The 21,437-nt window shown below is 35.0% G+C and overlaps 1 protein-coding gene across 1 annotated transcript; it reads left to right on the forward strand.

Annotated features, from left to right (window-relative positions):
• The first annotated feature begins 634 nt into the window (after positions 1 to 634).
• Positions 635 to 21,204, forward strand: LOC136824379 (polyphosphoinositide phosphatase-like). Its single transcript, XM_067080532.1, has 28 exons — positions 635 to 736; positions 1,077 to 1,182; positions 1,641 to 1,739; positions 2,043 to 2,175; positions 2,370 to 2,424; positions 3,410 to 3,517; positions 4,041 to 4,091; positions 4,248 to 4,741; positions 5,619 to 5,719; positions 7,003 to 7,128; positions 8,183 to 8,225; positions 8,618 to 8,715; positions 9,037 to 9,170; positions 9,829 to 9,874; positions 10,227 to 10,297; positions 10,797 to 10,851; positions 11,704 to 11,793; positions 12,356 to 12,414; positions 12,887 to 12,961; positions 13,258 to 13,349; positions 13,734 to 13,878; positions 14,395 to 14,453; positions 15,326 to 15,470; positions 15,846 to 15,917; positions 16,703 to 16,859; positions 18,951 to 19,030; positions 19,437 to 19,505; positions 20,910 to 21,204. Exons 1-28 carry the CDS (start codon positions 714 to 716, stop codon positions 21,085 to 21,087), a joined length of 2,964 nt encoding a protein of 987 aa, XP_066936633.1. The 5' UTR covers positions 635 to 713; the 3' UTR covers positions 21,088 to 21,204.
• Positions 21,205 to 21,437: the final 233 nt, after the last annotated feature.

Here is a 21,437-nt window from a genome sequence, read left to right on the forward strand (position 1 = left end):
TTTGGCGGGAATTTAATTTGGCGGATGGTCGAAAAAGTTTTTTAGAGGGAATTTAATTTGGCAGATGGACGAAAAAACTAAATTTGGCCGGAATTTAATTTGGCGTTTACTGAAAAATCTATCCTTAAAATGGCATGAAAACAGCAACAAAAGATGTAAAAACACCTTAAAAGAGATCATATTTTTAAAAAGTTTAATTTGACAGGAATTTAATTCGGCGGATGGCGGAAAAAAGAAATTTTGGTGGGAACTTAATTTGGCGGATTCTGGCCAAATCCGCCAAATTTCCTTTCCGCCAAAATTTCTTTTTAAGGTAGATCTTTTGCCACAACATTCCTTGGCTTCTATGATCCTGAACAAAATCTGTTAACTTTTCTTTTGCTTTATACTATTCTCATTTTGTTTGTTATCATCGAGCACTATTCAATATGATTTCATGACAATGATTTTATTCTCAAAAGTGATGATTTTTATATCAATACAAGTTACAAATTTTTTTGATATGATGAAATTTCAATGTAAGAATTATGTTGGAACCTTTTTTGAAAATTCTTAGACTTTAGAAAAGATCAATCAAAACGAAAGACCTTGCTTTGGTGCTGAATAAAATTTTCTGTTTTCACTACAGAGTTGCTTTAATTGGTGGTCATACTATTTATAAAATTGATGACACTGATATCATCCCCATTGCTAATGACCAGGATTTTGCAAGAATGAACAGTCCAAATGAAGCAAAGTATGTGATATAACTACTCATTACTAACATACAGTACTACAGTGTGCCCCAAAAATACAAATTTTCATATAAAGTAAAATTCTCAAAATGAGACACAGTTCAAATGGGCTTAATAACGTAAATAGAATAAATATACAAATACATCAGACCAGACCACTTGCTGTTGATTTTGTTGTGTCTAAGGCACAGAGCTTTACCTTGATGGAAGAAAGTTTGAAATTCAACTATGCCTTGACTATGATTCAAATATTTCATTTGAATTAAGAGTTTCAATCATACACTATCCAACTTTGCTTAAATTTTATGGACAAACATTTTACTGTGGATTCAATTTTGATAGTTTGAATTATCAAAGAATGAAGAAATCAAAAAGTGAAAAGAAACTGTATGATATTGTTCACCCAATATGCTGCACACAAAAGATTGCCGTTTATGAGACTCGTACTGTAAGTTGTTTTGCATTTTATTTAACATATATACTCCGTAGAATAAATCCAAATGGTAGATTTTTTCTGGCACATCTAGTATATCACCAAGAAAATCTAATATCACATTTGACTTAGTGCATCCTTTTCCCCATGATTAGAAATGCTAACACAAGTCCTTTTGTAAGTAGTAAGTAAGTTTTGAGACCACAGTCGAATGCAACCCAAAGGCTGCCTTTTTGTATGGCTGTTTAAGTGAAAGGTAGGGGAGGGAACTTCTTTTCCCCTTTTGCCTCTAAAAACTGCTGTTTATGACAATCTATTTTGTTTTTATCAAGTTTTTTCATCGAAAAGCTGACACTATCTTCTCAGAAAAGGTTTAATGAATCAGTAAAATTTCTGGCAGTGATTAACGTTGGCAATGGTTTTGAAATTTATATATTATTTTTTCAACGTTGAAAGTTAACTTTCTTCTTCAGAGGTTTTATTTGGTTGGTTCAAACAATTCACAGACAAGATATAGAATTTTAAAGATTGATCGCACAGACCCATGTGACATCAACATCACAGACGATAAGGTAATATGTTTTTTTATCATGTTTTTTTTGAAAGTATCAACATTATAAAAATCAAGATAAGATATGAAATCTTAAGTTCAATACTTATCATGAAGAAGGTATTAAAATCTTGGGTGTGATGGAGAATAGTTTTTAAAGAACATGTCCTTTTTCATATTGATAATACATTCAATTCCAGAAATTCCTTTCTTTGTGATTTTTCTTCACTATACTGGGAAATTCTATGTCTTCAATCAAGTTTTAAATGCCTTGTGTCAATCAGCTACTGACATTGAGACAATATAAATCCATGTTTGATTTCAGGTTGAGTACAACCACCAAGAAATTAATGAGCTCTTGCGTAGAATCGATCATGGAAATCGCTTAAAATCATCAAAAGCAATCGATAAGAGCTCCATGGGTTTAAAACATCGAGGATCAGCTTTTGGTATTTTAGGTAAAGATTTTATTGTTCTAAATTTCACTCCACTTATATCAATGAAAAATCAATGTTTTGGATCTTAAAGCAGTGACTGTTAAAATAGAATGGAACAACTTGGATAGAAAAAAGGTACCAGAATTTATAAACTCTGATCTTTTTTTTATCGTAGTATTAATATACTTTTTTCGTAATATTTTATTTCCATTTAGGCTTCATTCGATTCTTAGAAGGATATTACATTATATTGATCAGTAAAAGAAGAAGGTAAAACATTCAACAATCGGAAGGTCATAGTTCTTTATAAGGGGGGAGATGTCCTGAAAATTGGTTTAAAATCCTAGAAATTCTTTGCTTGCTTCGCTCCCAATCTATTTTGACTTATTTTCAGAAGTGATACTGTAAATAGATTTAAAACCCCTATGCTCAAGAGTCAATATGCTTCCATCCAAATTTCGAAAGGGGGTAAAACCTAGAGTAAGGGGGTTGCTCTAGACTGGGGGGTTGCTCTAGACTGGGGGTAGTGACCCCTTCCGCACTATGAAGATTTAATGTAAATTTGAAGCACAAGCAGCTAATTTTAAAAGGAATCTGCTTGGTTGGTTTTTAAAGGAAGAAATTTTGGCGGGAATTTAATTTGGCGGATGGTCGAAAAAGTTTTTTAGAGGGAATTTAATTTGGCAGATGGACGAAAAAACTAAATTTGGCGGGAATTTAATTTGGCGTTTACTGAAAAATCTATCCTTAAAATGGCATGAAAACAGCAACAAAAGATGCAAATACACCTTAAAAGAGATCATATTTTTAAAAAGTTTAATTTGACGGGAATTTAATTCGGCGGATGGCGGAAAAAAGAAATTTTGGCGGGAACTTAATTTGGTGGATTCTGGCCAAATACGCCAAATTTCCTTTCCGCCAAAATTTCTTCCTTTAAAAGGTAGATCTTTTGCCACAACATTCCTTGGCTTCTATGATCCTGAACAAAATCTGTTAACTTTTCTTTTGCTTTATACTATTCTCATTTTGTTTGTTATCATCGAGCACTATTCAATATGATTTCATGACAATGATTTTATTCTCAAAAGTGATGATTTTTATATCAATACAAGCTACAATTTTTTTTAATATGATGAAATTTCAATGTAAGAATTATGTTGGAACCTTTTTTGAAAATTCTTAGACTTTAGAAAAGATCAATCAAAACGAAAGACCTTGCTTTGGTACTGAATAGAATTTTCTGTTTTCACTACAGAGTTGCTTTAATTGGTGGTCATACTATTTATAAAATTGATGACACTGATATCATCCCCATTGCTAATGACCAGGATTTTGCAAGAATGAACAGTCCAAATGAAGCAAAGTATGTGATATAACTACTCATTACTAACATACAGTACTACAGTGTGCCCCAAAAATACAAATTTTCATATAAAGTAAAATTCCCAAAATTCATTATCTAAACTGGGCTTAGAATAATTGAAAAGATTAAAAGTTCTCTGTTCAATCAATAGAATGGATTTGCCTGCTTTTTTTGAGACACACTGTACTTTCCCAGGAAAACTTTCTATCCTTACAGCAGAGTAACTCAAAAGAATTTATGTAGCTTAGATTTAAGTAGGTCACCTTTTTCACTCTGCAATTACGTCTGAAAGCCATTGTTTGATTAACAGAAAAATTGAGTTACAGTTATAATTGTACATGTTGTGTGTTTGCACCATTTTCGTTCTCAACATTGATTTTAACTAGCACTCAAAGTTTGGGTCAAACACATGAATTTTCAATTAGCTTTGAAGCTCTTCAAATGAATAATGCATCGGCTTTGTACACATCCAATTATTATCTATTATTTTCAAAAAATAAACAATACTTCCGATTCCTTTTAGATATCTCCGCATTTTTCAAAATGTTGATCTATCCAGTAACTTTTACTTCAGGTAAACTTATTTATTAAAGAGTGTCTATTACGTACAAAACTTATCTCATTCTTAATTTTTGAATTGATAATCAAATGTTCAATTGTTTTCAATTATCCCAAAAGATCTTTTATACTTAAATTAGATTCATGTTTTCCTCGTCTACCTTTATTATAGCTACAGTTATGATTTGACTAAAACATTGCAATACAACATGGCACCTTATTATGGTCTTCCTTTGAAATATTGTGACACTTCAGAAGGTGAACATGACTCCCATCATCAGCATCACTCATACGAATCTTCATATGCGTCACAAATGGAAGAAAGTGAAGATCACCAACATATATCTGACAAAGCCGAAGACAATATAGAAGATGCAAGGGATATTGACATTCAGAATATATTTGACCGACAGAAAACCTTTCAACAGCAAGAATCACCAACTGGAGATGAAGCTGTTGAATTATCTTCACTCTCAGCAAATGTTTTCCCAGATATTGGTTCACCACCACCAGAGAAATGTGTCAAAAGTAATATCAAAACTAAAGTGTTTCGTGGTGTTCCTACTGAAAAGTTTGTATGGAACTCCTACATTCTGAAAGAGTTGAAGAAAATGGTGCATCCTGATTGGTTGTTGAATATCATACATGGGTTTGTTGGCCAATCAAGTAAGAATTATTCAGAGACGCTCATACTCAGCATGGGGAGGAATCAACTTTTGCCCTGGAGGGGGAAGTGAATGTTTTCACCTTGATGGGGGGAGTAATGCAAATGGGGGATTTCAGGAAATTTTATGGGAAGTCGGGGTATAAAGTGCAAAGATTAGGTATTTATAATATTTCAAATAGATGATTAAATGTGTCTATATTTCCAGCATTTGTGCGTTAATTGCAGGAGATTGTTATTTTTGTTAAGTTATTATGCAAAATATAGCGAATCGGTTGGTCACAAAAATATTCTTTCAATAGGGGGAACCCCGGAAAATGGGTAGGTAGGGGGAGAAGACCAAATGGGAGTTTTTGGCCCCAGATGGGGGGACCTGAAAACCTGGAGGACAACATGCTCAGATTCCTTGATGAGACACTTCTTTATGTCCTTCTCGTTAATTATAATCATTTTTGTTATTCATCTTATATCACATCCCTAACCAAATTTTGCTAATTTTATTTCTTATGGAATTTATGTAATCTTTCTTAAAGCGACATAAAAGTACTGACGAAATTTGTAAACAAACCGTATCCAGCGGGATACAAAATCAAAACGAATGTCACATGTCAAAATAAAAAATCAATTCAAATATGGCTGACTTTGATTGTTTCAATTGTTTTACAAGTTTGTTTTGGACACGTGATTTTAATTGTTCTCTTTAATGATACGTGGTTCAAGCAATGTTTACATTTTACTACTTCTATGTCCCTTTAACCACATCTAAAATATCATCAATGATTCTTTCAACTTAGAAGGGCTTTTCTTCTCTTCCTCGACAGACTAAGTGATTTTCCAATAATTGTTAATACTTTTTCCCCGATTATCTTTGTTGTTTAGATGTCTGTGTATATGGGAAGCCTTTGTATGTCACACTTATAGCACGGAGATCCAACAAATTCGCTGGAACGCGTTTTCTGAAGAGAGGAGCTAACGATGAAGTAGAAATTTACGAAATTTATTTTTTTCTTTCTGGGCTTAGCCAATCATAGTATTTTATGGTGCATTTAAAGTTTCAGTAATGTAAGGCAGGCAATTTTTCATGCCCTTTTAGCGTCCGGCTACCAGACGCTACCTCCTTCTGAAATCACTAAAGTGTTGGTAAAAACAGCCTTTTCAGTCGAAAAATACTTTTAAAAATGCCCTTTTTGGTCATCAACAGACCTTTCCAAACTATGGCCTGTAAGGTGCAATTATTTTGATCCATAAGAGCCTATGACAAATTAATAGTCTTTGAAAACCTTTTGACGTCTTTTAGTTCGAGAGCTGTTGGCCTTTTTATTAGGTCATAAGCCTCAGAATTTTAACCATCCTCAACGTGTTTGCCGTATCGAAAACTGTCAAAAAAGTTTTGTCAGATCGAACATTAGCGGTCTCTTTGATCTCCACGAGCCCAAAAAAGAGGTCAAAAAAGGGTTTAAATTAGGTCATGAGCCTCATGGCTAAAATTTTACAGGTGATTAGTACAACCCTTAAGGACAATGAAAATCGAAAATCTAACCAAAAAATCCGGTTTCTTGACCTGGTCAGATGCCCAAAAAAGAGGTCAAAAAAGGGTTTAAATTAGGTCATGAGCCTCATGGCTAAAATTTTACAGGTGATTAGTACAACCCTTAAGGACAATGAAAATCGAAAATCTAACCAAAAAATCCGGTTTCTTGACCTGGTCAGATGCCCAAAAAAGAGGTCAAAAAAGGGCCTAAATTTAGGTCATGAGCCTCATGGCTGGAATTTTACAGGTGATAAGTACAGCCCTTAGGGACAGTGAAAATCGAAAATCTAACCAAAAAATCCGGTTCCTTGACCTGGTCAGATGCCCCTGAAGTTGAAAAATTTGAGAATTTTCGGGGGGTCGAAAATGACCCCCCTCTTAGACGAAACATTCTATAGCGTTTGATCTACTCAATATTTAGCGATGAGATTTGGACAGTGTGTCCATAACATCCAATTACACTTTGTGGGAAATTTATGTCATTTTCGATGACGTCATTGTGTCGTAAAGTTATTTTCCAAAGCTGAGATATTCAAATTTTTTCTTGAAAAAATAGAAATTCAACGTTAAGAGATCTTTGCATCGGAAAAAAATAGGGTCAAAAAATTTAGATTTCTATCCAAACCATAAAAGATATCTTTAAGCCGAATATCAAAAATCATCTGATAATCCCTTTAAGATCAATTTTTTTCTTTCACTCACCCCTATGTTTTGGAATTTTCTTTTCTAAAGGGATTCGTAGCAAATGATGTGGAAACAGAACAGATTTGCCACGATGCATCAACCATTTCGTTGCGAAGCGGGCGCTACACATCTTATGTACAAATGAGAGGTTCAGCTCCTTTTTTCTGGTCACAGGTAATTATTATTGAAAAAAAGGTTTTTCACGTTTCGTTTAAAATTTCGTAGCTTCCGCCATTTTGGGAGCATACGTTCGATTTGGGTAAGGGACATGATGTCTTGCTAGATGTCGTGCTTTGGCTGAAAAGTGTGCCGAGGTTAGGTAGGAAATCCTACCTAGGTCACGTGACATTACAATAGAATTTCAGCGCTTGAACAATCAGAAGCTTCGCGGGTTTTCGAAAACAATAGCAGCAATATTTTTTGCGATATTCACTTTTTTTTTTGCTTGGAAGAGATTAAAACACGACATCTAGCCCTTCGGGCTTTATAAATCTATGGCAAGGGATCGTCTCTATAGATTAGAACGTTTGCTTTCATAATGGTGGAAATTACGTAACTTGACCAAACTTCTATCAGCTTCTATAGCCAAAAAGGTCCCATTTTTGAAATTCTCCAAAAAAAAAGGACTCATTTTCATTGTTTAGTAGACTTACTGTCATACTTTGTTGCTTTCTTAAACTACGTAAAAATCTGTGTCGATTAGTATACAGTTTTCAGGTAATTCTGAAACGAAAATAGTCTCTGAAAGCCAAACCTTTGAAATCCGAAAAGGTATAGTTTTTAATTTCTAAAAAAATGGGCTGGCAATGAATGTGATAATCGGACACTGGATGATCGAACTTTCTGTTGACGTTTTAAACGACTCTCCTCCGTCAGATCTATAATCAGTGCCATAACATATTGGCAATTTTGGCTATTTTACCATTTTTCGAAAATTTGAATTTGTGTCAATTTCGGGCCTTCAACTTGATTTCATCGAATATTTCGATCTGGGAGGGATTTATTCGATTCTAGGCTATATTACTGGACTATTTTTTAACTTTTGAATCCTCAGATCCTAAGGTCCTAGCGTTAAAACTCAGAGTTAAAACTCTATCCTTCCAACCTAATTTAGAGCGCTTCCAAATTGTTTGTGGTTATAAAATTTCGTAGGGAATTTCCCTTTTGTGCCAAGTATTTCGAAACTGATTGTAGGTATCAGATTGAGAATTTTCATATTTTCCCTTAGGATACAATCCAAGGACGAATCACACCAAAGCCACAGATTTTAGGTAAAAACTTTTGTATTATTTCCTAGAAAAAAGATAAGGGTACGTAAAAGACTTGTCTGTGCACAGATCTATCTCTACGGCTAATTTCAAAATTCATTGTCGTAGAGGGTTTGTTGTCATTGTCTTTTCTCATTTGAGATTTTTCAAACCGACCACTGCGATGGAGTGTTTGTGAGAGAGGGGAGACAATTAGAGAAGTGTTGCTATTTATAAATCATACTTCATTGCAAAGGTCCCCGTACGGAAATTTTTTTATCAAACAGACAATGCGCACAGAGTGTGTACTACGAAGCGATACACTCTGGTACAGAGTAGTAAAACACTCGCACTTGAAACGATGAGTAAAGTGTCGTTTTTTTTTACTTCAATCAACACAATGTTTGTATTTGTAGTGGACCGAGCAGACCCATATTATTCAGTTCCCGCCATGCATTTCAATTCACTGATGTCAAGATATGGTACACCATTGATCATACTCAACCTTGTTAAGGTATTTCATGTTTCTAGTAGTTTATCTATTGCGCTTTTTATTGGTCTCCATCCTGAAAGCACAGCACTTTTTTCATTTTTTGTTAACTCTCTTTGTATCTCTCCAGTTCTCACCCTCAATTGAATCTACAACCAATTGAATCTTTTGAAAGTTTTGATTAATAATGACATAATAATATGCTTGGGAAGTTTTAGGAAACACTCTGCATAATTCGCAACTATTTATCTAAAACGAATATTGATGATTTAAAGAGATTCAAAGATACGAACTTTAACGAATAAGAGAGTCGATTTATCATATGAAAAATTATTTTTCTCCTAGATCAAAGAGAAGAAACCACATGAACAGATCTTGAGTGGTTTGTTGAAAGGGAGTATTGATTATTTGAATCAATTTCTTCCACCTGGTCATCAAATACAATATATTCCTTGGGATATGGCAAGAGTCACAAAGAGGTTAGTGAAAAGTCTCAAATCTTTAGGCCGGTCTCCACTTGCGCGCACTGCGATCGCACCTTTTGGTTTCAATCCTTTTTGGCTTCAATCCTTTTTGCTTGGAAGAAAGATTACGTCATAAAAATGTAGCGCGCGTTCGAAAAGAAAGTTGAACGCATTTCAACTTTTTTCAACCGTTACGTCAGATAGCGCCAAAGGAGTTAATTAATTTTTCTTTTGACCAAAAGCGTAGAATCTTTGCTCGAAAAAGTGCGATCGAAGCGTGCACAAGTGGGGACCGAACTTTATTCTATGAACTTCTACCAAAGGAAGAAGATTAGGCGGGAATTTTATTTTGCCGATGACCGTAAAAAAATACCTGATCCATCAGAGATTAGTATACCAATTTAGTGAGACGACCAATCTATAATTAGCCAATCTCAGACTTGACTTGCAGTCAAAACATTGTAAACTGTTATATTAAAGTGAAGACATTGCACTGTTGAATCGAACAATTAAGTTACGTCACGTGCTATCTTTTGTTTTGACGATTGGTTGAATTACTGCAATCTTTATGCAAGCTCAGCGTTTTTGAAGGAGCGATTCAGATCTCGGAAAACATGATTTCTTAAATTTTGTATTTTTATCGGAAAAAACTTTTCTTTCTTTTTCTTTGCAGCAAGGAAGCCAAGGTTATTGAGATTCTGGCTGAAATAGCTGAAAAGGTATATAGCATCTTTATTGAAACCTGATCTGTTTTATATAGGGTTTACCCTGCATCCCTTGGTTAATGGCTCGACCAGAGTATGTGTACACTAACATCATAACTGACAGTGTCACCAGTTCCTAGCTTTTATTTCTATTTGATATAATGACAGAAAAAGGAAACATTTATATTATAGAGATTTTAATTTGCCTTAACCGTAATCCATTTGAAAATTATGGTAAAATCTTCTCGGGTTTTGCGGAAATTTGTCAAGTGTAACATTTTACATTATGGGTTTAAATTATGAACTCTTCATGGAGTTGATAAAACTAGTTTCTTGAAAGTGCTGCATGAATTATTTTCTTGTACAGGTGATGAAAAAGACAGGCTTCTTCCACAGTGGACCACAACTGTATTGCAATGAACTGCGTAAACATCCGAGGTAAGATCTTGATTGGACTCAGTGCAACTTTTGGGAGGTCATTGGCGACATTACAGTAGAAGATTAAAAAGTGCTGTCCTGCAAACAATTGGGGTTAAGGCTGGCGTAAATTCATCCAAAATTTCATTTGCGTAAGTCATAAAATTGCAACTTTTTAATAAAAATGTTGGATTAAGTTTAATCATGTTGGATGCATTTGCGTAATTATGTTGGATGAAAATGTTTGACGTTTTTGCGCAAATGACTTTTCTTGCAGCTTTTCAAATTTTTCCACGTGACTTTTTGTCCAACAAAGAATTTGAAAATGTTGGATTGAATGTTGGATGCATTTGCGCCGGCTCGTGAAGCCAAAAAGGATTGAAACCAAAAGGTGAGATCGCAGCGCGCGCAAGTGGAGACCGGCCTTAAGATTTGAGACTTTTCACTGACCTCTTTGTGACTTCACGGGTATGTGAATTATACATCTTCACATTTCAAATCTATAATTCTTTTTTTCCAGTTTCGAAGGAATGAGAGGATTTGGTTACAAAGCAGATCATCCAGGTTTGAAGCAAGTAAGTATTTATATATGTGTACATTTGATTCCCAAATTGGCTGAAGACTTATACAATAATATCAAATATAATATCAAATATAATATCTAGAATTTAGACGGTTTTGATACATAAAATCAAACTTATGTGATTTTTCAACTTCGGGAAGAGTTTTGAACCAACCTCTACTTTAATGGGATAATTTTCGCAGGAATTTAATCTCGCGGGGACTTAATTTCGCGGATGGCATTATCGGGAGAAAATATGTTCATGATTTTGTGTCTTTTTACTGCCAATACTGTTGTTGAAAAAATATCATTAGCGCTTCTTTGATACCAGTTAGGATTTTAAAAGTAGTTTTGAGTTTTCTTCAAAAAGATTTCGCGGATAGCGGACCTTTCCAAATTTCCATTGGGACTTAATTTCGCGGATGACACGCAAACCGGCGAAGTCTGCGAAATTTAATCCCTGCGAAATTCTACCCCATTAAAGGTTTTGTTTTAACATAAGTCTTCCCGTGTCATATCAGACACATATTTCACATATATTGTGCTGATATAAGCAAAAAAAATGTTTTTTATTTCCTCTTTCTGACCAATCTTGTTCCACATTTGTGTCATCAATTCGATATCAACCTTGTAAGTTAAAATTGATGAGTAAGCAAACGATATCACTTATTTAAGAACAAAACCTTTATAGTGTATTAGCATAATCATATAAGAGCTAATGCACGTCAGTTTATGAGAACCTTTCTTCCATCATTATAGCTGTTTTGCATCATCCGAGTGTCTTTTGTAGTTGACTGAACTTTGCTTCCTGATGATTTTGATGGCGCTAGTATTTATATTGACGAATGGTTTTTCTTTTCTTTAGACGGGCATATTACGCGTAAACTGTGTAGATTGTTTGGATCGTACGAACACTGCACAATTTATGGTTGGAAAATGTGCACTTGGTTTTCAGGTAAGAAATAACGAGGCCACCCAGCGGTAAGTCTGATCACGATATCACGTAATTTTTTTTTCTTCGATCACGATCACGAAAATCAGCAAAAAATTTGGATACTTACATATCCCCATTTAATTTCTCTATATTTGATCTTTTAAAGGGATAATCAGATGGTTTGAGATATTTAGATTACAGAAACCTTATGTGGTCTTTATTAAAACCTCAAAGTATTTTTGTGTAACAATTTTCCAAAATCGATATATCAAAATTTGAAATTTTTGAAAGTGGGCTCTTACACGGTTCTTACGTTGAAATTCTATTGTTTCCATATCCTAAAAGCCAAAAATTTGTAACTTAAATATCTCGACTTTGGAAAATAGTTAGACAAAACATTTTGAAGATTTTCCCAGGACAATAGAAGGATCCCACATGCCAAATATTACAAACCATCTGATTATCCCTGTAAGTTGCCGGGAATTTTAGCCTATTGTAAGTCAATAAAGGTTCGAATTTAACATGTCTGTTGATTGTTATGATATTGTCAATTCATTGTTTCGTATTCGGCTCTTTTTTTCAGCTCTACGCATTGGGTGTCATCGAAAGTCCTGAGCTCCAATTTGACTCTGATTGCGTCAGGCATGTTCGCCATCTTCTGCTTATGAATAAATTGATAAGAAATTATTGATAATCTAAAAACCCCAGCATAATCCCAAAACCTTCTTGCAATAGTCTTGGTTCCCTGGAAATAATAAAGCAGCCCTACCTTAATCTAGTTAAGCTTGAACAGTGCAATGGCTTCATTAGAATTTATAGGACTTTCTACAGGGGAGTTGTACGCGCTGGTTTTAGCATCCATTTCTGAAAAAAGAGTAAATTTCATAAGACAAGACAAGACATACTCTTTCCCAACCGGGGATAAGCCCTTATCTAAGTTAGAGATCATTTCACAGTAGAGATAAATATAGGATCACGAATCCGTTAGAGAACGCCAGCCATTAAAGCAAAGCCTTTTCTTTCCTTCCTAAGTTGTGCGACCCCATGATTTTAACACAAACACCATCTCTAAAACTACAAATATCTGACTAAAATTCACACTTTCATTTTCCAGGATGTTGGAAGAATTATTTGAGGCACACGGAGATACTTTAGCGTTACAATATGGAGGCTCTCAGATGGTTCACAGGTAAATATAAATGTCTTCCGAAATGTCTTTTCACATGCATAGAAGCTTTTCTAAGTATGACGCCATGAACGTACGTATACGTCGTATACCTTTTCGACCGAGGTCACGTGAACAGGCGCGTGCCATTTAATTACTTGCTTACTTAACTACTTAGATTACCTTGGTATTGTTTCATTTAAAGGCAACTCAAAGTCAAAGCAGGGTTGTTCATTATGTAATTTATAAAAAAAGGCTACCGCCTGACTCTTTTGTCGAAAATGTTAAGTTGAAAATTGAAATTTTTTTTCTCGTTGTAGAATTCGAACGTATCGAAAAATCGCGCCATGGACATCTTACTCACGTGATATTATGCAAACTGTTTCTCGTTACTATAGCAACACTTTTTCAGGTGAGAACCCCTCAGGTCAATGGGATGTTTCTTCCTGATCTTTGTCTATTTTGGAGACTTACGCGGTCCTTTTTCACCGAATCATCAGATCCGTTTTGTGGCTCATCTAGATATTTAGACAATTAAATTGTTTGGTTGACCGTAATTTCATAAGATATCATATTCATGACAACCTGGTTTAATCTTTCTTAAAGCTAGAAATTTTGCCTATTTTAATAAAAACGTCCAAAGGATTGGGAATTTGGCTTGAGATATTCGAGATAGAGGGAAGACTAGATAAAGAGACTCTACTGTATAATATTGATAATACGGCCTAGGGTTTATTTCTTGTATAAGTTTTTTTTTCTTTTCGAAACAACAATTTTCCTATTCTATTTCTTCTAGACACGGACAAACAACAAGCTATCAATTTGTTTCTTGGTACATTCAAACCAGAAGGCAAATACACTAACATCTGGGACATCCCAACTGATTACTATCTTCATCATAGTAGCACCATGAATCTCAAATCCTTCTCTGTAAGGCAAAGGTTGGTCAATTCGTTTACTTTCCCAATGGGTTGTTCAAGGCATTTTCCGTACACCCCCCCCCCCCATGTTGAGGTTATCACTTTTTATATCGCCTACACCCCCTCGGATTTCCGTTTGCAATTTTTCAGACCACTTCGTAATTCCGACATCCTCGATTGAATATACCCCCTTGCAAATCCAATTTTCTTATGAAATACAAACCCTTGGAAATTCACTCATTCTTATTACACTTCTTTGGACTCTTTGGTTATAAAGTTTTATTTTTAACACCGGTTGTTGAGCTAAAATATTATGACGATGTCTAGCTCTCTGCAAAAGCTTGAAAAAGGTCTGAAACTTTGCACATTTTTTTCTTAAGTGAAAAGCTAGGTGTGTTATTTTAAATTTCAAAAGCTTTAAATTTTCATTATAACTACGACAGAGTCATTTGAAAAATACTGCATTGAAGTTCAGTATGGGTTACACGTTCGACTTGGAAGTGTTTGTTTAACAGTCTTTTTTCTTCGTTTCTATAGTTACACAAAATGGTGGCATTCAGAAGTCATAGAATCACTACCATTTTCGCGGGAAGAAGGTCAGCATGATGCATATTTTTCTTTGCTTTCTCTTAGTGGTTTTAATGAATACTCCCGGAAAAAAAACAGGGATGGAGCAAAAGAGGAAAGTTCAAAATTTATGTAGGAAAAGAAATTGAACCAAAAAAGAAAGACAGTTTGGATCTGTCACATGTAGGCCATTTCACAGTCGCAAAGTGTAATGGGTAATCAGGACCACTGCGCGCTAACGACGACTTACTATTGGTCCAAAGTTTTGAAGATTTTTGCGTATAGCCAACAGAAAGCTGCTATGGAGGCGCAATCAGTCCGGATTACCCATGATCCATTTCGACTGTGAAATGACATATGTGAAACATGATGTGAGTGTGGCCTTGTGTGTTTTGCTTCAATGAAAGACCATAAAGATAGTCATCAGTTTGCAAAGCATTGTTGTTCCACTGAACTTCGTTAACCCTGGAGGCAATTTCTCACCAAGCAAAAACTTTTAATTGGATCTTTTTTGAGAATGGTACCATTAATGGTAGCATTTCTCAAGAGTGGTAATGAATCGAAAGCGGTAGATCTACTTTTCTTTGCACACTTGTTATGTAGCTCCGTTCGTTAAGTAGGTTTTAACACTGCGTGGCTTTTTGCGTGTACCACTATAAAAAAGGCTCCGATCAAAGATGGTTGATATAGCTCAGTCAAGGGTTCAAAATATTAAGGTCACGTGTCTGCAATTTGATTGGTCGAGCACGAAAACAAGTTTGAGATTTGATTGGTCAAACGGGATTTTCACTTTCGTTCATATTTTCGTAATAAAAACAAACCAAAAAAAGACCTTGATACTACATAAAAAGTGGAAGAGGAATAAAGTATTTTTCATGTATCTTATTTACTTTGATTTTAGTTGCTAAGCGACGGATCATCGAAAGCGAGACTCATACCACTTCCGACGATGAAGAAACATTAGACTTGTTCTCCGAATATTATCGTCCATCTGAGATCACTGAATTCGATGAATTATATCCGAAAATTATGCCGACATCTACTAAGTATGTTTTTAAAGGTTGAATTTTCCGGGCGAGGTTTTTGGGGCCGATTTGGATTCCTTATAACAAAACATATTAGAGGGATGCATAATAACCCTTAATAGTGACGAATCTGGGTTCAACGTTTGACGACATTTGACGTCAATCTCTATAGTTTACAGAGGGGTATGAATCCCCTAGGTTTATTTCATCCCCCTATATACCCAAACCGACGTTGACCATTAACATATGATTGAATTAACCATAATTTCCAAACCCCCCTTTCTTATTTTATCCCCAAATCTTGGTATCCCCCAAAAAGATAATTTGGCAAACTATGGTTTTTTTCTCTAATAACTGTATTGACATTATAGTGTATTCGATTACGTTATTCCTTAGAGACTTTATGCCGTCATCTTCAGCCGATCCAAGTCCCTTTGTTGTTCGTTTACGTCGCAGTACTACAGACGAGTAAGTTACACTTCCCTTTTCTCACGTTTTAAAAGCAATAAGTAGTGTCTGATAAATTTCCGGATATTTGCTTATGAAATTCGTGTTTACGCAAACATTAAAAAAACATTTGCGGAGTTTTTAATGACATGGAAAGTTCTTTTTTTGGATGTTGAGACGGGGTGTGGGTTAGGATAAATCATTCATTTTGCTTCTCTGGAACTGTGCTTTACTCTAGAGAAGTGCGGCGGTGAATCTCCGAACGTAATAGATAATGTACATTGTTTTTCTGGACTGTTTTACTTCAGCCAATTAAACCGTTTATAATAAGTCTAGCTTGCCAGAGGACTACACTTAAGAGAGGGAATGGGATATGGTAAGGTCTAATTATAGCTTAAAAAAACAAATTTTCCCGTTACCTATATATCGCATATAATATAAAATCTATATTGCTGCATAATACGTATTAATGTAAACGACAGGTCAGTATTGCCTTTCAGTCCAAGAGTTAAGTACTTTTTGAAAAAAAAAAAGAATCCAGAATTTTCAAGGGGAAGGGACCCGGCTTAAGACTAGTCTATTTTCATCGAAATTTGATAGTTTTTCCAGCTAGGACAGTTGCGGAAAATTTCTTCATTCCAGAGGTAAAGGTCATTAAAGCTGGGTCCTTTCATGGTGGAACTGTAAGAGTTCAAGTGAGAATAATTTAACTATATGAAAGGGTCCGCCAAGCAATGTCGTGGTACTGGAAGGGTTAATTAGAAAATGACTGCAATATTTGCAATATGTAATTCTCGACGTTGTAGATCACCACAAGTGAAACATCGTCACGCGATTGGTGGACATCCAGTACCATTAGACGGTGAATCGAGTGATGAAGACTCAAGTTCTGATGACGAGAGAACTGGCGTCCAGTCTCCTTTCAATTTCACGTCCAGAGACACCTTTGATGCCACTGATAACGTATGTTTTTTTTTTGTTTTTTTTTCCTTTATTAAAACTACGAAGTGGATTGGAAAATACTACTAACCATGAAATAATTACCCCGCTAGGAACTAACGTTACTGAGTTTATCTATGTGTGTTTTTCTGCGTCGGAGACGGTAAGGTTAGCTTTTCTAAATCCTGACTGACTGAGGACGACGGTAAATCAACACTTTTACCGTCCTCAATATTGCAGGTCAAAGCTGCGGGTCATTCCAAATCGCTTCAGTCACTTTACCGTCCTCAAAAGTGCAAATACATAAACTTACTGTTACATTGCCAGAGGTACGAGATTGTTGAAGTAAGCTACAGTTGTTAGGTAAAATGCACCACTAAACGAGTTACCCTTTAATATAGGATAGTATAACTTAAAATTTAATATATGACTTCTTAGATGTAATCAGGCATTTTGTCTAGTTATTGAAGTTAAAGGTCATTATTTTAAACGTATCTCCTACCATTTACTTACACAACATTTTTAAACAAAGGAAAGAACAACTTTCTTCCCGCGCCGCAAAGAGCTCAAACTTTGAGAAATTCTATTGTTCATTGAGCTTCGTCAGCAGTTGAGGCGTACCTCCTTTCTACATAGTGTGCAGAGGGGCCCCCAGCATTTTTCAGGGGGGGGCTAAGGAAAATAGCCCCCGGCTAAACTATAGAAACATAGCCCCCACCTTCACAAAGCAAAATATCAAAAAAAAATTTCAAGAGGGTAAAGAGGGTTACAGCATATATTTTTAACATAATTTAAAATATAACGTAACCTATAATGTAACATGTAACCTATCATCTATGCCCCCATTCTATTACACAACACTCAGCCCGCTAGTAAGCTAGCCCCCAGTAGGTTTAGCCCCCCCCCTAAGCTCAGGGGAGGGGTGCATTCAATGTTCTACATCATAAAAAAACTATTACCTTTAAGTCTAAAACCGCTCAAACATTTCTTTTTCATTTAAGAAAAAATTTGCGGGCAGTGATTCCCACTCAAAGATTGGGGGGGGGGGTCATAAACAAATATATCATCTTGTGAAATAAATATCGATAGTGTAAATGTTTCTCTCTATATAAAAACAATAACCTAAATCTTGCAAAAGTCTCTTTTTGGCAGGAATATGCAAATAATTTTACAATATAGTGGTCAGGCTCAAAAACAAATTTCCTTCATCCTTTACAAACATTTGCTGACGTGGCGTTATTTGTATCACGTGACCACTTGAAACAAGTTTCGAAAAGTTTCGAAACAAGAAAGGTAGAAGTTTCGACTGCTATGGGGTGGGCCACTTGAAATGAAATCTACTGCCAATTATATCAACAAAGTGAATCAATAATAAACTCGAATTTGTTTAATATTTCAATTGACCTGGTAACCTTTGGCTTTAACATGTTATTATCCTTTTACAAGCATTAGATTTGATAAGTATAAAGGTTTTTCAGGTTATGCCAAAGTTAAGGGAAAACCCGCGCCATTATGGAAGCAAATGTTCGAGTTATTAGAGGCGACTCCTTACGCTAATTGAACGTTTACATTTTTTTATAAGCAAGTGTCTACCCCTATATCAGGCTCGCATTATGCTTAGCATTCTATTGCTTTTAAACAATAGAGCAATTGCTGAGTTACCAAAAACTGAGCATGCATATGCTTATAAACTTCATGCTCATAGGAAAAAAACATGTACTTCCATAATAGCGAAAGTTACGTCAACTTGTCAAACCCAATCTCCGGAATTTTGCAACGGGTCTAACTGACATTTAAAGAAGTTTTTTTTTATGATATGGAAAAGGAGGTCCCCTTATGTGCTGGCAAAGCAGAAAGGATAGAAAAGTCTTTTCTTTTGTTTAAAAATGCTGTGTAAGCAAAGGTTAGGAGATATGTAAAATGATGTAATAAAGGGCTAAGAAAGGTATGTTTCAAGAAATTTATGTTCAGGGATACCATTCTTTAAAAAATTGAAAAGAAGCTGTGCGAAAAGGTGTACAGCCTACGTCAGACATAAAAAGCATTTAAGGTTAAAATCGAGATATTTAAGATTCCACTCTGTTCCACTGTATTTTGAAATTCATATTTTTTTAGGATGTTTGGCCAAGCATTTCAAAAGTTTATGGTATCAATCTTGTTGAACCTGATGTAAAAGACAAAGAACTTTACAAATGGTATGAAATAAGATAATTATAGATAATTATTGCACATTCTTGAGTTGACACAAGGTACCATAATAACGTCCAATGAACGTCGAAACAACGTTACGTGTCAGGTTTAGGCGGTGATTATCATTAGCCCTTCTTCACATATATAGTACTACCTCCAATTTAAAGGATTTAAAAAAATAGCATTTCTCGTACGTTAATTTTGTAAGGAATTGAGTTTTTAAGGGAGTTGAATGGTACGGTTTTTCCAATTTTGACCCAAAACTGCGGTCCTTTCCGAAGTTTTAAAATGACTGTGACAACGATGATTGTGAGTGAATGATTTACATAGACAGAACGGCTAATATTTTCCCCATTATCGATACATATGCATATCAATATTTTTAATCATTTTTTCAAATCGTTTTTTTAGGTATTCAGAACTGAGTAAAATCTCTACACCTTCAAAGAATCGACGGAGTAGAAACTACACGCTGAATTGGTAATTTCTTAAAATATTTTCATTGAAAATTACCTTAAGGTAACTTATTTTGACGGGAACTAATTTTGGCGGATTTGGTAAATATAGACGAAATTCGCCAAAATTAGTTCCCGCCAAAATTAAATTTTTTGTTTCCTTGCCTAAATAACCCCTGAAATTCATCAAAATTGCTCAAAATAAGGCAAAATAGAACAGATTTACGCTGTCATTCACCAGAATTAGTTCCCGCCAAAATTAAAAAAATTCACTATTCGCCAAAATAAGTTCCCGCCAAAATTAATTTTTTTAGGATATTTGCTGCCCGCCAAAAAAAGTTCCCTTAAGGTATGCCAAAACCTACGGAAAAACCTCAGCTATAACGTCATTTTTCACAAATTATTATGTCATTTCATTTACTTTTCATTAAGTTTCAATTTTGTAACTCAATTTTTCCCTCCTTTAAATTTTGGAGTAAATTCTCGTTTATCATTCTTAAATAAAAGTAATTCCATTTCGAACTTCGGTCCCAGACCCTGGCTTTAGATTCGGTCCTCCATTTTAGGTCACAGATCAAAATAACTCGAGAGTGTAAGGGAGGAAAAGTTTACCTTACAGTGTGTTCAGCTGCTTTGTCAGCGGATCCCCTATGATAGCGATGAAACTTTTGCAAGGGAACTGCAAATATGATGCCATTAAAGTCGTAACATGCTCACAATAAGAACAATCTGACCTACATTGCTACTACTCCCATGATAATTTAAGTCTGGCAGTTAACATCTGTTTTGATTAGATTACTAATTACTTACATGGGGTTTGCTAGGGTTAGAGATTGTCAATGGGTAAAAACCTCAACGAAAAAAAGTCAGCCAAAAGTGAAAAATTACATGTTTTTTTTTATAAGCATACAAAAATTCGAAAACAGGCTCAGAAATGCTTAGGTCGAAAGCTTAAAAAGGCTGAAAAATGCTTGAGGGGATGCTTAAATCTAAACCTTAAATTTAACGAAATACTGAAAATCCGTAAAATTCGAGCCAAAAAAAGCTAAAATCAGGAAAAAAACATTTTTCGTAGGCTCAAGTAATGCTTGCCATATGCTTAATTTTTTCCCATATCTGAGCCTAGATATGTTTATAAGTGCAATGCTTATAAAAAAAAAAACATGTAATGGAAAATGAGCCTTAGAGATTTCAGAGGGATTTCTGAAGATAAAATTTCATAAGAACTTTTTGTTTTGTTGTAACCCTCGAAGTAGTAATGTGGATTGAAAAAATAGCCAAAATTTCTTCTCCTTTATTTAAAAGAATGCTTTTAATTGCTGTTGGTAATGTACAAAAGTTAAAAATTTCATAAACTTTCTCCGAACCTTGATGTAGGTATAGTAACGTAACTTGAAATAATCTCTGTCGTTTCTTTCTTCATTTCCAGGGCTCCCTATGGTCAATATTCGTCAGATAGTTCACAAAAAGTGACCACTCCAACCGTCACTGAACAATCACGACAGATTTATCAAGATTTTCGTGATATCGGTGTGAACGGCCCAAAACAACCTTCAACATTCGACATGGCTATCTATTCATCTTATATTGAACAGAACTATATGTGAAGAAACATTGCATGTGCAAATCCTTGTAAACCCAATGTTATCCTCAAATGCCATTTCAATGACGTATCCAATGCTTATATAAAAGCCTTAAATTGAACATACAGTGTGTCTGGAAAAATGCAGTAGAGAATTTCGGTAAAAATCCCCATAAATTTAAACCTAGAAATACTTGATTTCTTTTTAAAAAACCCATTTTATTTCGATTTTGACCCCCTAATAATATGCCTTAAATTGGCCCTTTTTCAAAATAATTTTTCCCGATACTGGAGCGTTTTAGTCGGGGTTAAAAACAACTTTTTATATTTGAAAAAGTGAAGGGACCATGAACTCCTCTCACGACTACAACCCCA

This window comes from Clytia hemisphaerica, unplaced genomic scaffold (genome assembly GCF_902728285.1).
Source record: "Clytia hemisphaerica strain Z4C2 unplaced genomic scaffold, Clytia hemisphaerica genome assembly, whole genome shotgun sequence".
Taxonomy (NCBI): domain Eukaryota; kingdom Metazoa; phylum Cnidaria; class Hydrozoa; order Leptothecata; family Clytiidae; genus Clytia; species Clytia hemisphaerica.